The following is a 15940-nucleotide window of genomic DNA, read 5'->3' on the forward strand; positions in this document are numbered from 1 at the left end:
ATCCGCAGTGCCTACTGCATGTAATTAACCCGTGCCGGTTACACACGAACGTGCCCCACGCTGGGCACCCCAGCTGGACCTGTTTCACAAAGCACGGAAGAGAGTCACGGCACGGGAGGAACGCAGGATGGCTGAAGGACCCTTCCTTCGGCACACATAAGGGGAGTTGAGTATCTCTCAAGAAATCTACAGGTCATTCCTGCCTGCAACAGCAACAGGGATTTCTCGCTAATTAAAGTATATTAAGGATGCCCTGTGTCTTGAATTACTACACAGCTTATAACATATGGTGAGCTAATTATCTACCTCTCTAGCCATAGAAACGTCTTCCCAAGACAAATTTTATCCCTAAAAGAGTCAATTAGGGTGAGGGATTGTGGTGGAGGGCACGGTTATATATTCCAAGCCATCGCTCTCTTCAATTTGGAAATACACACTTGTAATCCTGACGCATGGACCTGAATGCAGCTAAGCAGACCACACTTGAGAGGACCAAGAAGCAATCAACTGCCTCCCCTTAAGTCCCCGTCATTCGTGTCTTCCAATCTCAAGTCAGCATCTCGAGAACAAACCCTTGAGCAGAAACCATTTCAGTCCCCAGGCTCAGAGACAGAATATGAACATTAGAAATGAGCATTTAAATCCTTTTCCTCATCGCCTCTGACAAGTGCACTGAAGGGGAGCTGTGTCCCCCCGAAAACTGTTTCCACAGCAATCCACTGAAATAAGGCACTGGTTTCGACTGGGAAATTCTGATGCCCAGGCACCTGAGTCAATCGCACAGACACTGTCATTGCTTGGATGAGCTGTCCCTGCTTCTGATGAGCCCAAAATGCGTGTCTCACAAATGTGGTGAGACCTGCCCCAATGATTCAAGACACTCTGGTCAATGAGGTAACTCATATAAATGTGTCTCTGGATCCTTAAAAAAAAAGTTTATAGAAATGGTAGTGTCACCGTGGGTTACGATTCTCTGGTGCCACATTAAGGCAATTCTCTCAAGAACCTTGGACATCAGCCTTCAGCAGATCAGATATGTACCATATAACACAGGAAGTCAGTGTCACCCAGGGGAGACTTTACGTAGATGCTTTAAATCATTGAATCATCAGATAACACACGCGAGAAGTTTTTTTGAGAATGGCCTCGTGGTAAACACATGGCAGCATGGTCACTGATACTGACCATCTGTGCAGTGCTCCAACGTGGGCAGTGGTCATTCACTCTACAGTCACCTGTTTGAAGACTAAACCGTTAAAAAACCCCCAAAAAACTCAGTAACCAGAACCCCCAACTATGGTGTTGCTAGAACACCCGAATCTCTACTTCTGGAAGAAAACGGAAGAAACGCCGATGTAATCAAGAAAAACTGGCCAGGCTTCAACATCCCGAAGCTGATCAAATTTGCTTTGCCACCCTCCTAAAATCATATGCTGAGGAACTCATGAAAACGTCTTGTAATCACATAAATATTCAAAGTCTGTATAGATTCAATCTTTTTCGTCAAAATACCACATGTAAAAAAAAAAGTGATTCACCCTGCAAGCTGAGCAACACTCCTGATTCCTGTCATTTTGCATTGAGCTCTGAAGTATTAATCTCCTCCCCGCATGCTTCTGAGAGATGGCTGTAGACGGAGAGTGGTCCAGCCATACTGGCAAATTTGCCAAACAGCAGACTTTTTTGTGCGTTTTGGCTTAAAAGGATAGGTTTGCCCTCCGTGGAACACCGTTCTACCTTGGAACGGCCCCTCTCTTGTTTATAGGACACTGCAAGTTTAACTGGCGAGGTGAAAGCTTTGTCAACCATGCAGACTGGGACCCAGGGCTGAGTCATGACATGAATGGAGCATCACAGTCAGGTATTAAAGAAAAGAAAAGAAACAGAACAGGATCGGGTGGAACGCATCAGACGTGATCACTACAGAGAAAATAAAAATCATTTCAGGAAACTTTCGTTTCAGTTAAACACCTCTTGGGGAGGTACAGTGTTGTCACCTTCGAGCCACCCAGCAGGGATTTCCACAGAGAGGACTGGCACTCTCCACTTTCAACCGACATCCCAGGATCTCCCAACACAAAGTGTGAGGAATCGCAATTCTACACCTCCAGCCAAGAGCATCTCCCCTCTCCCTTTCTTGGTCTACCTGTGGAAAGTTCTAGTGACCCAATTTCACTCGCCACCACGTACTAAGCTATTAGAGGCAACCCCACCATCGACAGTCCTGAGCAAGCGCCGTGCCCAGGATGTGGGTGGCCACCCCAGGCATGCCCGCCTCCGGCGTTGTGGGCAGATGGCTAGGCTTACTGAAGGCATGATAACCCAATGGTACCTCCACGTGCAGAATCACAGACATAGATGTTCACGAGCACGACGGCCATGTAACACCTCCCCCTTCTCTAAAGAGTCGAATTACGTTACATCATTCAACGCACCATCTTACGAGGTTTCTCCACTCTCTGCTGCCTGAACAGACCCGCTCTCACGGGCGTAGCAAGGACCCACCAAGACCAAACATCTGATTTCCACACCGAGTTTCCATCTTTGTCTGTCGACTGTCCTCTCACGTTACAAAGGGAACAAAACATTTTGTTAGTTTTTAACAGCAAGTGTTACTGAGAGAGACTTGTGTCAGTGTCTCTGTTCCTGGTTATGCCCTTGGCTGACTGCAGTCCCCCAAAAGTATAAACTCAAGCAGCTCTAACAGACCCCAGAGGGATCACCCAGTGCCCTCACAGGGTGGTTTTGCTCAGAAACGTGCCTAGAACGCTTGGCTCTCTCCACACCGTTCACATCACAAGGGCAGCGTGTACAGTCAACAACGCACAGTTCCTTTTCCTCTCTTGCTCGCCCATTGGAAGATTCAAGACTGTGTTGATACCCAGTCCCCTCTTCCCACAGCTGTCACCCCACAGAACTTTTTGGGGTGTGGCTTCACAAGCACAGGACATGGGAAAACTGGCAAAGTGTCTGTGGGGAGAGCCTACAGCATCGTTATTCCTGAGACCACCCCCGCAGCCCCCAATACATGCCATTTCATTTCCCCCATCCATCCTGCAGAGAGCCAGGCTGGGGAAATCCACTAAGCATGGGAGGGGAAACGTGGTGAGGAGGACCATCCCGTGCTTCTGTCAGAGCAGGAAGACAGCTAGACATGAGCAGAGAAAGGGGGACACGGGCCAGATGGCAGGAATTGGGCAAAAAGAGAGGCAGGGGGCCAAATACAGGAAAATCAACATCATGTAAGCACCAGGGGTCCCGTGGGCAGAGAAAGGAAAGCAGGAACCTCTGGGCTGAGAAGTAGTCACACACTGTAGGCTGGCAAGTGCCCTGGAGGCTGACAAAAAAGCGGGAAAGGGCAGGAATCTGCAGTGTCTGAATGTAGCCTTCTGCTCACTATGACCTCATTACAACAAAATTAGCCTTGCAGATTAGAAGTACCCACCACGCACCGCCGCCGTGACACTTGTGATCCAGATTAAATAAGGACGAAACTCTCTCCCACCCTCGAGAAGGTAGAGTTGGGATGAAAATCAGGGAATAGGACCCCACACCAAACCCCCCTCAATGTATTCCGCCCATTCATTTTTACACCCTGTGTAACCAACTTGCCAAAGAAACTCAGGGCAGCCGCTCACCTGAGCCTGCCCGCTCTCCCCTTGAGAGCGTCCTATCACTTCACAAATCCTCACTTTACTTTCTTGACCTCTGTGTCCCATCTCTGAGTTCTCTCTGCGGAGAGACAAGAACCTAATCTCCGGCAACACCCCCTCCCCCGTGGAGATACCCGAAATCACGTGTTCTGTCTCCCTGGCAGCATGGGGACCGGAGGCGACACCCACCGTTGTAGGAACTGGGCCGCGTCCGCCGTCAGCCGCTGCGTGAGGTTGTCGTAGGACATGGGCTGCTGGCTGATTTCGTGGTCCCTCATCAGGAAGCAGTTCAGGGGCCGGAAGTAATGGAGGAAGGCCAGCAGGAGGACGAGGATCAGGGCGGCCAGGAAGAGGAGGCAGAAGAAGGCGACAGGGGGCACACGGAGCAGCCCCAGGCACTTGAGCACTGCCAGGGTGAGCAGCGTGACGCCGATGACCTGCAGGGGCGAGAAGACCAGCAGCTGGAAGGCCGCGGTGAAGACAGTGCCGTCTCCAGGCTTGCAGTCCCTCAGGTTGGTCACCGGGAGCCCGTGGAAGTAGTCGAAGCCGTGGCTTAAGGGGTGGTGGCAGAAGTCGGTTCTGTTCTGACAGCTGGTCCCCAGGTGCCACTTCCCTGAGCAGACAAATGGGCGGCACGTTTAGTCCCAGTGAACACCCTGACGTGAAGGTCCGCCGCCGGCCCCCACGCACAGCACAGTGGGCTCTTTCTGCACATCCATCCGCCAAACCCTACTCGACCACGTTCACTTCCTTTCCCACAAACCGTCCTTTCCCTCCACCCACCATCCATTTCATCAACTGAACTATCTATCCCTGTCTCCATCAACTATCTCACCTATCTTTCCATCTGTCACCCATCCATCCACACACGTACACAGGGAAGGATGCCCATCTACACACTCAAATAGCACACACAGGAGCATGGTGCTTTAATTTAGAACCGAAATCATGTCTTCCCTATTTACAGTTGTGCAAACTGTGTCAGCAGCGTCACCCTTAAGAAGGCTGCTCTCGCGCCCTCCCCACCCTTGCACTCATCTCGTCCCGGTCCTCGCCTCCCCCTCAGCGGCCCGTACCTATCAGAGCTGTTGAATAGCCTTGAGTCTTCAGAAGCTTGGCGAATGTAATCTCACTGGGGGGAAGTCCTCCAGAAGAGGCCGAGAAGAGGAAAACCCCCACCTGGGACTGAGATGCCATCCCTGAAGCAGGAGAAATCAGCCATTAAGACGGGAGAGCCATCAAGACTGGCTGGAGGACCAGGGCCACAGTAACGAAGCCGGGAGGTTACCTGATCGGATGGGATAGCGGCCGGTCAAGAAGGCCGCCCTGCTGGGCGTGCACAGGGGCGAGGCCGCCAGGTGCTGAGTGAGTTTCACCCCCTCGTTGGCCAACCGGTCAATGCTGGGAGTCCTGGAACAAAAGACTCACGTCATCCATCGTGACCTTGGAAAGAAAGCCTTCTCTGTGGCTTCGTAAAGCTAGTCACTTCGCAGGAATATGGGGACGCTGAGGGCTGTGTGCAGTTGGGGAGGGGAGGGGGAGGGGAGCAGTGACACACAGCCAAGATTCAGAGTGAGAACAAAGCCCCGCGGGGGACAACGGGGTCCAGGTCTGCCCGCTCCAGGGGCCTGAGCCCACCCTGGGAGGTTCTGAGCTTCAGTTCCCCGAGGCCTGGTTTACAAGCGAGGACCCAAGTCTCGAGGATGGGCTGCTGTGAGGAGGGGGAGGGAGATGGGTCAAAGTCTCAGCCCTCCCTCACCTGGGCCCCCTACCCTGTTCCCTTGTGCCCCCGAACGAAAGCTCTGGGGGCAGCCTGACTCTTCTCTTCTCAACCACAGCCAAAGAGCAGGTCCGACCCAGCTATCACCTGCTCTGTCTAATTTCCACGTGCCCCCAGGAAGAAGGGGGGGTGGTGAGAGAATTCCCTGGAGAAAGAGAGAATGGGGCCCACGTGCACCGGCCAGTGAACGGTAACAAAGGGGCTCACAGACTCCAGGACAGATGGACACATGCCAGTGTGAAACCACGACATGCGGTGAGTCACTCACCCTCTGTGGGCTCAGGGCTTTTAACACAAATGAACCCCTGTTCGTGGGCTCACTTCTAGAATGACACGTTACATAAGACAGACCATCCTGGGGCCTCTTCTCCAGGAACGGCTGGGCCCAGAACCGTAGGAAGTCATGCCAGACTCCTCAGCACTGAGAAATGAAGGTCCATCAGGTCTGCGACCAGGCCGAGAGGCTATCCCACATCCCCCGACATGAACCCCAGACCTTGCCTCTCTGCCAGGCTCTACGTCTTCTACACTTCAGTTCTGAGTGTAGATGGGACACCTCCGTCCCCATGGCCTCCTTGTCCGCTGGGAGGGGCCTGTCTCACGTGGAGAAGGCCCCTCTGTAGCCCCCACCAAGGTAGCCGCCTCCCAGTAAAGGGATGGCGTGGCTCACCGCACTCCCTGCAAGACGGCTGCCTAAGGGGTGGGGGCATTCATCTTGTCCCTTGCAGAACCTGTCTGTGCATCTGACTTAAACCTCCCAGTGACTAGACTGGGCACCGAGAAATTTGATTATTCAACACTGTGATGTTATAAAATGTAAAATGAAAAAACATACTTCAGAAAGCAGTGGGCTCTAGGAGGGGGAGGGTATAGCTCAGTGGTAAGGTGCTTGTCTGGCATGCACAAGGTCCTGGGTTCAATCCCCAGTACCTCCATTAAACGAACAAATAAACCTGATTACACGCATCTCCCACCTCCCCGCAAAATAAAAAAGAACAACTAGAAATCAGCGGACTCTCATAAGGAGAGGAAGTCAGATTTAGGGTAATATGGACGTGAATTCTTTTCTGGGATTTTATAGCTTTTTTTTGTTTGTTTTCTTTTGGTAACTGGTAGACTCTGAACCTTAAAGGCTTGACTGCAACTTTGTAATTAAGACAGCTTAGTAGGGAGAATTACCTGCTACCTCAGCAAACTTGAGGACTATCATGTCGAATATTAAACTAATATCTTGTGCTATTTAAAAATAATACTTCAAATGAAAAAAAGAGAAGTCATGACGTTGATTAAAAAATTAAATTAATAACAAGGTTCATATCAAAAAATGCCAAACAGTGAGAGCTAAACTTTTCACAAAAGGTGGGGAAGGAAACATACGTGGTCCGCTAAAATTTTAAGAGAACACTGAATACTTGTTTTTTTTAAAATCTAACAAGTGTCATAGGTCAGCACACATCTTAAATAAGAAGGAACATGTGATGCACAGATTCGGGTGGGAACTGACACACGTCTGGCTGCGTCTCACTGGCCCGCTCTCCTCCAAAGAATAATTCACTTCATTTTGTTTGATCTGACAGTAACACGGAAACGCAGTTCCCCAGAGGCGCGGTCATGCTGGTAAGACGATGAGGGTTCCCAGGGAACAAAGTGACGAAAAATCCAACCGTGCGACCCTTAGCTGTCCATCGTCCTGAGCTTCAGAGAGTAATTATTCACAGATCTTACAAGAAAATTCTAGTGGAACCCTCCTCTCCTTTAATTCCGTTCGCAATAGTCATGTGCGACATGAAGCCCTGCAAAGACTCAGCATTATGTCAACCCTCCTCCGTGATCATAAAGAGATTTAAAAAACTTAAGGGAAAGTTAAAAAAGAAAAAAAAAGAGAGAGAGAAGGTGCAACACTAATGCCAATATTCTTCTGCAAAAGGACCGACTTCGATTCTAAACCAAAGGGACCCACGCAACGCCGTCCTCTGTCCCTGGGTCCGGTTCCTGTTGTGTGTTTTGTTTTTCCTCCCACTGCCGTCTGCCCTGGTCCTTGGAAAGTTCTGTCATCATCAAACGTGCCCCGTGTCCTTGGGACAGCTGTCCCCAGCCTGCCCATCCAGAACAGCCTGGGCCAGAGCAGGAAGCAGGTCGGGAGGTGCAAATGAGCGGTTCACACGCCGGGTGGCACGGGGCCCCGCTGGGACCAGAGCCACACGCCGAAAAAGAAGGCAAAACACAAGAAGTGAACCAAACGGAGTTAAAACAAGGGAGTGAAAAAGCAGCGTAGTAGCGGCGAGGAAGAAAGAATGACTGTGAATGTCTCCCCAGTGCGCCTTTGGAGTTTATCCAACCGCCGACGGTGATTCCAACAGGAAACGCCATCACACCTCCCTTCCTGACGCCCGTATGTGTAACGTCACACGCCCAGGTGTGCAGTCTGGGGGGCGGTAAACGTCTCCACGCGGCCTGTGCCCTGCGAACTCGTGTCCCCCGTCATGGGGTGACGCCCTACGAAGGGAGGCCTGTGTTCATACGGCAGCCGCGTCGCCCCACCTGAGGGTCTTGTTTCCATAGCAACCAGGATCCCCAATGCCAAGGTCGTCCGCCATGAACAGGACGAAGTTGGGCCTTGACTTCGCATGGCTCCGGGCCCCACACAGGAACAGGATCACGAGCAGAAGGGTCCTCATCTTCCTGCAGAGGGCAGAGGGGAAGAGACGCGTGAGGGGTGCTGGCGGCATGAGGGGGACCCTTCTCCTTCTCTGGGACCCTCCCCTTCTTCTAGAAGAGGGCGCTCTCTACCCGCACCCTGCCAGCCCCGGACCATGCGGGCTCCAAACTGAATTGTAGCCTCTCTTTCCTGCATGGTTGTTTCCAAAACCAAACATGCCCTTCTCCCTGGATCGTCGTGCGACCTCTCCTTTCTATCCCAAACTGAAATACAGACTCTGTCTGGAGAAATGAAAGCACAATCATGTCTTTACGGAAGGCGGGCTCTGTCACCCGCTAACCGTGGAAAGACAGTCATTCCGGGGCCATCAAACTCTCAATGTGAAATGGTTTCTAAAATTAGCTGTAAGTGTCAGAGTAGCAGCCTTTACAAGGCAACATGTACACGTGGGCCTGACGCAAACCTTTCCAAACTCCAGGTACGCAAAGTTCAGAGCCTGGGGCAGCTCCGGGCGCCAGCTCATGGGGGGCAGCCAGCACACCGGAGGAGGGGAACCCGTTCACCCAACACCCACCCGATGGCACTGCACTCTGGTCGGGAACTACGGGCTGCAGGACTCTGGGAGAAGACACCGCTGGAAGGTGCACACCTGGAACTCCCTCCCTGATGCCCACAGAAACAGCCCAGTGAATACTCAGAAGAGGGACAGGACCCGCCAGGATCGGCGCAGCCGGGGGCAGAAGCCTCCTCAGGCCTCATCCCTTGGGTGCGGTTAAATGCCCACGGGCCAGACCAAGGGGCCAGGCTGAAGGACGCACCCACCCGAGCTTGCTCTCACCCCAAGAGAACTCAGGACTCAGGCAAGCGAGACAAGACCTTAGCAGAACCTATGGCATCGGGAACTCACTGGGGTGTGGAGGGGCCTGGGACACATGGATCCCACCAGAGCTGTGGGTCTCTGCATGAGGCATGACAGCCACGTGGAGCCGGAATCCTGTGGTGGTTTCGTTTGAGAAAACAACACGGTGCTGCCTTCCAAGGACACCTGGACGCCAACCCAGCCACCCCGACGTTCGTCCTCCCCATTCTTGTATCTGTTTCCTTCTTCTCCATCAAGCTGACCCTCACACCTGGTGTGGGAGGCGGCCGACAGCCCTGTCCGCAAACACATTCACGCCTGCATCCCTGGACCCTCTAACTGTGTTACCTTACGTGGCAAAAGGGGCTTTGCAGACGGGATGAAAGCTCTGGAGATGGGAAAATTCTCCTGGATTTTGCAACTGGGCCCTTTTGAGCACTGCTGGCCCTCTGTTCTCTCTTTGTGCTTTGACTCTCAACACGGGGTCTCAGGAGCACAAAGGCGCCTGTCAGGGTGTGCCCTGGCAGAACCACCTGGCCTTAGTCTGCACTCCCCTTTCCCATCACACCAGCATTGCTTGCCACCCTCAGCTCCCCCAGAGAGAGTCTCAGAGGATGCCAGAAGCTGCTTCTCTGGGAACACACTCTTTGACACTAAACAGCTAATATTTGGTCACTGAGCAAATGAGTAAAGACAGCTTCTGTGGATGTAAGATTGGAAGGTTTCTCTCCTTCCTACCTGGACGGGAGGCACCATGAGGGCCGTGGCTGGTTGAACAAGTACCAAAGAAAACTGCATGAAACCAAGAATCCACGTTCACTCTGTTGAATTAAAACTCCTCCCTCTGACTCAACCAAAGAGAAAACGAGAAAGGTCAGGAAAGTCTGTTTTCAGGAGTTGCAGCAGTTGCAATGACCCTACTGTGGGTAACAGGGAGGATTTAGAATTTAGCATCTGTCTCTAAATATACAGCGTGAGACACCCAAGAGGTTCTGAAGATTACTGAGGATGCCCATTCGTGATGCCTGCGAAATGCTTAGGGCTGGGGGCTCAGGGCTCCCTACACGGCTTTGACGGCATGAAAACTAGTACCAGCAACACAGAGAAGAGTGTGCTTCCCGACCTCTTGCCTTCCCTAAGAAGGCAGCCTAGAGCTTTCAGACCCAAGAAATCAACGGCCAAGACGCCGTGGTCGTGTGTTTCTAAGGACTTCACATTATCGTGGTTCACTTTATGTAGAAAATAAACAAAATGTCGTATTTTACAACCACAGTTTTCTGGGTGCTTTGCCTACATCTTCATCAAGTCACCTCCGTGAAGAAAATAAGAACACCTATTTGTCACATGACTGAGCAGACAGTGATCAGGGTTTCTCAGCCTTGGAAGCACTGACATTCGGGACAGGATGATTCTCAGTGTGGGGGAGATGGGACGATTCCCCGTGATGGGGCCTGGGCAGCTCCCTGGCGGGTGTTCAGCAGTGTCCCTGGCCTCCAGCCACTCCATGCCTGGAGCCCACCCTCTCACCCTGTGTCATGACAACCAAAATGTCTCCAGACACTGCCACCTATCCCCTGGGGGACACAATCACCCCCAGTGGAGAACCACCCATTTACTATCCGCCTGTCACCCTTCTCACCGTCTATAAAATCATCAGTGAAACTTTGCTCCTGGACGTAACATGATTACAAGTCACTCCCTGTGCTCTCACAGGCGGGCAGCTTGGCTTCTGTGTGAGGATTTGGAAAGTGCAACCCATCAGAATGACTGAACTTCTCCTCGCGCCCACAAGCACATGTTCAATGCTAACACATAACGTTCCCAGGCCATAACATCCCCCCACCGGTCACAGAAGTCCTTGGATTCCTGCGCACATGGGCAACACTCTCCCAGGGGCTCTTCAAAGAGGACCCGAGCCTCCGAATATTCCTTCTCCTCTTGCCTGATCTCGCTCATCTGTCTCTGGTCCTCGCGGCCCATCTCCCCAGCTGTGCCTTTTCATCAGAGATTCCTTCTCCAGTCATCTTGCCCGGACGAAAGCATCCTCACCCCCAGGCGAGGACAACTTGGAGCTACACCTTTCTCTCTCTCGATCAGTCTCCCCACTCATCTACCCCCCTTCCAAAGACCTTTCCATAAATGCAAACTCGGCACCCTCGCCCTTCCTCTAAAGATAACGAGCCAGGGAAATGTGACCATTCCATCTGCACTTCTAGGAACCACCCTCTCATTCCCAACTCTCTCTCGAGTGCTCTCTTGGGTGGCTTTTCTGTTTCTTGGGAGGTAGAGGAAGGAGTGGAGGCTTAAGAGTCAGGGGTCTCAGCTCAGGCCGGCAGTCATGAGGTCTTGGGCAACAAGCGTGATCTACTTGGGTGAGTTGTGTATCACCGAGATGCCATCTGTGGCATCGAGCAGTCCACTGAGAGGCTGGAAATAGAGGGTTTCCATGAAGTCAGGATCTCAGAAAGACATACCCATACTCCACTTCATTACAGCTTTAGTCACAATAGTCAAGATACAGAGACAACCTTAGCATCCAGGGATGGATGAATGGATAAAGAGAATTCCATGGTATCATGGAATGTTAGTCAGCCTCAAAAAGAGGGAAACCCGGCCATGTGCAACAACATGGATACATCTGGAGAACGTTATCCTAAGGGAAATAAGCCAACTGCGGAATCACATAAAATACATGGTCTCACTCATGTGCGGAATCTAAAAAAAATGTTGAATTCACAGAAGCAGAGGGTATAATGGTGGTTGCCATGGGTCAAGGCGGGAGGAGAACTGGGGGGATGTTGGTCCAAGGGTATAAACTTCCAGTTAGAAGATGAGCAACTTCTGAGAAGCAACACACAGCAAGGTAACTAGTTAATAATACTGTGCTATTGACTTGAAATATGCTTAAACAGTAGATCTTAAGCATTCTTCTAACCATTTGAAAAAAAAACCTGTTAACTATGTGAGGTGACGAATGTGTTAATTAATTTGACTGTGGTAATCACTGTATAATGTACACCTATATCGAATCGCTGTATTTTCATTTTAAATACATACAGTTTTACTGGCCAATTATACCTTAATTAAGCTTGAAAAAAAAAAAAAGAACATTCCCTTCCTCCAAGAATAAAAAGAAATAAAAAGCTTCCAAAATGATGCAGTGCGAGACAAATGTAACTTTTTGGGAGTATTCTAATCTACCTATACCCCTGCAACTAAAAGTCATTCACTGACAGTTCAACCAGATCCATTTCAATTTAACAAATGCTTATGGCATTAAGAACTGGCAAAGAGACATCATGACAGTCTCGTGGTGGTTTCATGGTTGAATGAGACACAGAACCGCTCTGCAAGGACCCAACTGGCCCAGGGAGGGAGTCCGTGAGCCCAGAACCCACTAAAACGAGCAGCAGACTGACAGACGGGGTCCCTGCAGATTAGATCTCAATCCCGGCTCCCCTACTTCCTAGCAGAGAAACCATGGGGTGTTCATTAGCCTCTTGGTCGACATTTTCTTCTGTAAAATGGGGATGACTGTGAGGATAACATGGTGTACGTACCACTATGATTCAGTTAGGGACTCACAGGGGCCACGACTTGTTAGTTGTAGCTATCAGCACTGTCATTACAGTTCTGTGTAACCAATAATAAGTAGCAGAATAAAGCTTTAAAGAAAATGTGGGGGGCAACTAAAAGATGGCCTAATGACACCAACCCTGGGATTCACATCTTGCATAACCCCCTCCCCGTGGCTGGACCTTGCAACTCGGTCCCAACCAACAGAAGATGGACATAGTGGTGGGACATCACTTGTGTGATTAGGTTGCAAAACACGATAACCTCTATCTTTTTAGCAGATTCTACCTCATGCTGGATTTTGATGAACTGAGTTGCCACACTGGAGAGATCCCATGACGAGGAACTGAGGGAGGCCAGCTTGGGACTCTCAGGCCAACAGCCTACAAGGAACTCAACCCTGCCCACAACCATCTCAGTGAGGTTATAAATGGACCCTGCCCACATTGAACCATCAGATGAGACCACCGCCCTGGCTGGTACCTTCATCAGAGCAGAAGAGCATGCTAAGCTGTGCCTGGGTTCCCGACCCATAGTGCCTGGGAGATAACAAATGTCTGTTGCATTAAGCTGCTAAGTTTGGGATGGGGTCATTTGTTACACAGCAGTAGATAACTAATACAAAGTATAACAGCTGAAGATGAGGAGTTCAGTTGTGTTGATGAGGACCTGAAAAAAGCTTTCCATGGTGGTGACTCACAAGGTCATGATGGACCCATTTTAAGAAAATGTTTCATTATGAGTAAGTGGTCAGAATTTATGTAAGTAATTTAGAGATACGTGGCTCAGCTCAACAAACATGTAAAAAATGAATTTGTTTTACAATTGAAAATTGAAAATGCTAGAAGAGGAAGAAAGTCCGTAGCAGCCCAGACAGATGTGGTTAAGAGATTAAACGGAGCAAAACTCAGGCTCTGTGTGAGTCTCAAGTAAAGTTCCACCCCAAATCCAGCTCTTCAGACACCTGCTTTGGGCTACTCTGCTTTTACTGCACACAAAAATTGAATCTGATTTTTTGTTTCCAAATAAAATTTTTCTTCTATATTGACTTACAGGCTAAGCATACAGAAGGAAAAAACAAACAAACATAAACCAGCTATTCGGAGAACCACTCAGCTACAGTATTTCTCTCCATGGTTTGATGATTTTTTTTTTTCCTGTGCTTGTGTCAACGGCTGAATGCACAGCACTGCTGTGACTGCGTGCCTTGGTGGGTTTTTTTTGGTTTGTTTTTGTTCTTTCATGAAAAACTGTCTTTTCTCCTACTATGAGGGGGGGAAAAGTCTAAGAAATAGCAGGGGTCAGACAGGGAGGGTGTAGTCAGCCTACTAAGGATATTCCTCTTTATCTAGAAGTGATGGAGGGACTGTGAAGATTTTAATCAGGGAGTGAAAGGCAGGTTTGATTTCCTTTCTCAGATGGTCCTTCTGCTACTCTGTGATGGACAGACGGGCAGAGGCTGTGGCGGATGTGAAGATGATGGCCATGACCCTACAAAGAGGGTGGTACCCAGACGAGGTGGGGAGAGGCGACAGAGCAGAACAGAACTGCACTGAGATGCCATCAATAGAGCTTGGTAACTGACTAGAGAGGAAGTGTCAGAAAGAAAGGGCGTATATGTGCGTGACTGGGACATGACGCTGTACACCAGAAACTGACACATTGTAACTGACTACCCTTCAATAAAAAATAAAATAAAATAAAATAAGGTAAAAGATTTAAAAAGAGAGGGCAGTGAACAGTACTTCACACTTGCTCTGTGGAACAAGATTGCGGCTGTTAGCCGTCAAACAGCACCAGGAGGGCAGAAAACACGTAGGATTTAAGATTTTGAACCCTCTCTGTGCCAAGATGTCACCGTCTTAAGAATCCATTCTATATACGTATGACCTTTGGAAAAAAAAAATCATTTCAACTTTCTGTGTTTTCAGTGAGAGGGCTAGTTCAGGTGTAGAACTTTTTAACTGAAATCCAATAGGGTAAAACCCCATTAATAATTATTAGTATCTATATTCATTTCTGAACTGCCAGATGGTTTTGGTTAGCTCGCCGGGACAGTGGAGCATTAATTATATCTCCAAAACGTGCCTGGGTAGATATTAGGGCTACCGTGAGAAATAGCAACCAGCCCAAGGGAGAATGTTTGAAATTTTACGTTTCTTAATAGCCACTTAGAATCCCCCTGCATTTACATTATTACTGTCTGAAGTAACCGGAACTTTTTTTTCCCCACAAACATGGATTAGAGCAAGGTGTTTATAAAGATGTTTCAAACTATTAAAACAGAGGTAGTTGATAAAAGTGCTTAAAAATTAAATGGAAGTGCTCCAAGATATCAAAAGTATGGCACATTAACTTCTGAAAAACAGAATAATTTCCCCTCCTGGAAAATATTAAATTATTTTTCTCAACAACCTTAATTTGGCAAAAAAGCAAGCAGAAGAAAAAAACTTTTTCAAAGAAGTAGCTATTCCTAAAACAGAATTACTATGAAGCAGAGAGACAAAAGAACATTTTCATAACTAGAGATGTAATTACATTAAATTTGTTCATTAAAGGAAAATTAACACTGCGCTTACATAATGGAAAGTTTACCAGGGCAACCAAAATGCTCCCGATCTATTTGCTTGATGGGGAAAAGGGTTATTGAAAACAAAGAAAAACCTGTATTGCAAAGCATATTTTGTTTAGAAGAAATGCAGTTTTTGTTCAATTCAAGCTACGTATCTATGAAATTAGGTCCACAAAGTGTTGTCTAATAGATGTCCTGTTTTAAATTTGTGAAGAAAAATAGTCTGACACTAGGACAGCAAAAACCCCATCTGAATATGTGTCTAAACACTGTTTCTATTGATTTATAACCTATTTGGATCGCTTGTGATTCTTCTAAACTAAATATTCTCATGTATTCAGTGTTTTCACTGCCTGTGCAACCCTGGCTGGTTGGTCTGGTCTCTGTGGTTTTCAGCCTACTGCAGTACACGTAGTACAATTAAATCAATGCTGTAAGGAGTATTCATAAGTAAATAATAAAATCGTGCCATTTGCAGCAACATGGATGGACCTGGAGATCGTCATTCTAAGTGAAGTGGGCAAGAAAGAGAAACACAAATACCGTATGAGATCACTTATATGCGCAACCTAAAAAAAAAAAAAAAGATAAATGAACTTATTTACAAAACAGAAACAGACTCACAGACATAGAGAACAAACGTATGGTTACCGGAGGGGGAAGGGATAAATTGGGAGTTTGAGTTTGCCGATATTAACATACATAGAATAAACAACAAGTTCTGTATAGCACAGGCAACTATATTTAATATCTTGTACTAACTTAAGGAGAAAAAGATTATGAAAATGAATATATGTATGTTCAGATATGACCGAAGCATTGAGCTGTACACCAGAAACTG

At 48.6% G+C, this 15940-nt stretch overlaps 1 protein-coding gene across 2 annotated transcripts in view; it reads right to left on the bottom strand.

Annotated features, from left to right (window-relative positions):
* Positions 1-15940, bottom strand: part of LOC105086567 (steroid sulfatase) — a 137690-nt gene that overhangs the window by 68765 nt on the left and 52985 nt on the right. For both annotated transcript variants that reach the window (XM_031445988.2, XM_031445987.2), the window contains exons 3-6: positions 7975-8115; positions 4942-5063; positions 4730-4852; positions 3843-4266 (exon numbers count right to left, since the gene is read on the bottom strand). In XM_031445988.2, coding sequence (XP_031301848.1) covers positions 3843-4266; positions 4730-4852; positions 4942-5063; positions 7975-8115 — 810 coding nt within the window. The remainder of the gene's footprint in view (positions 1-3842; positions 4267-4729; positions 4853-4941; positions 5064-7974; positions 8116-15940) is intronic.

The sequence above is a fragment of the Camelus dromedarius genome, chromosome X (genome assembly GCF_036321535.1).
Source record: "Camelus dromedarius isolate mCamDro1 chromosome X, mCamDro1.pat, whole genome shotgun sequence".
Lineage (NCBI taxonomy): Eukaryota > Metazoa > Chordata > Mammalia > Artiodactyla > Camelidae > Camelus > Camelus dromedarius.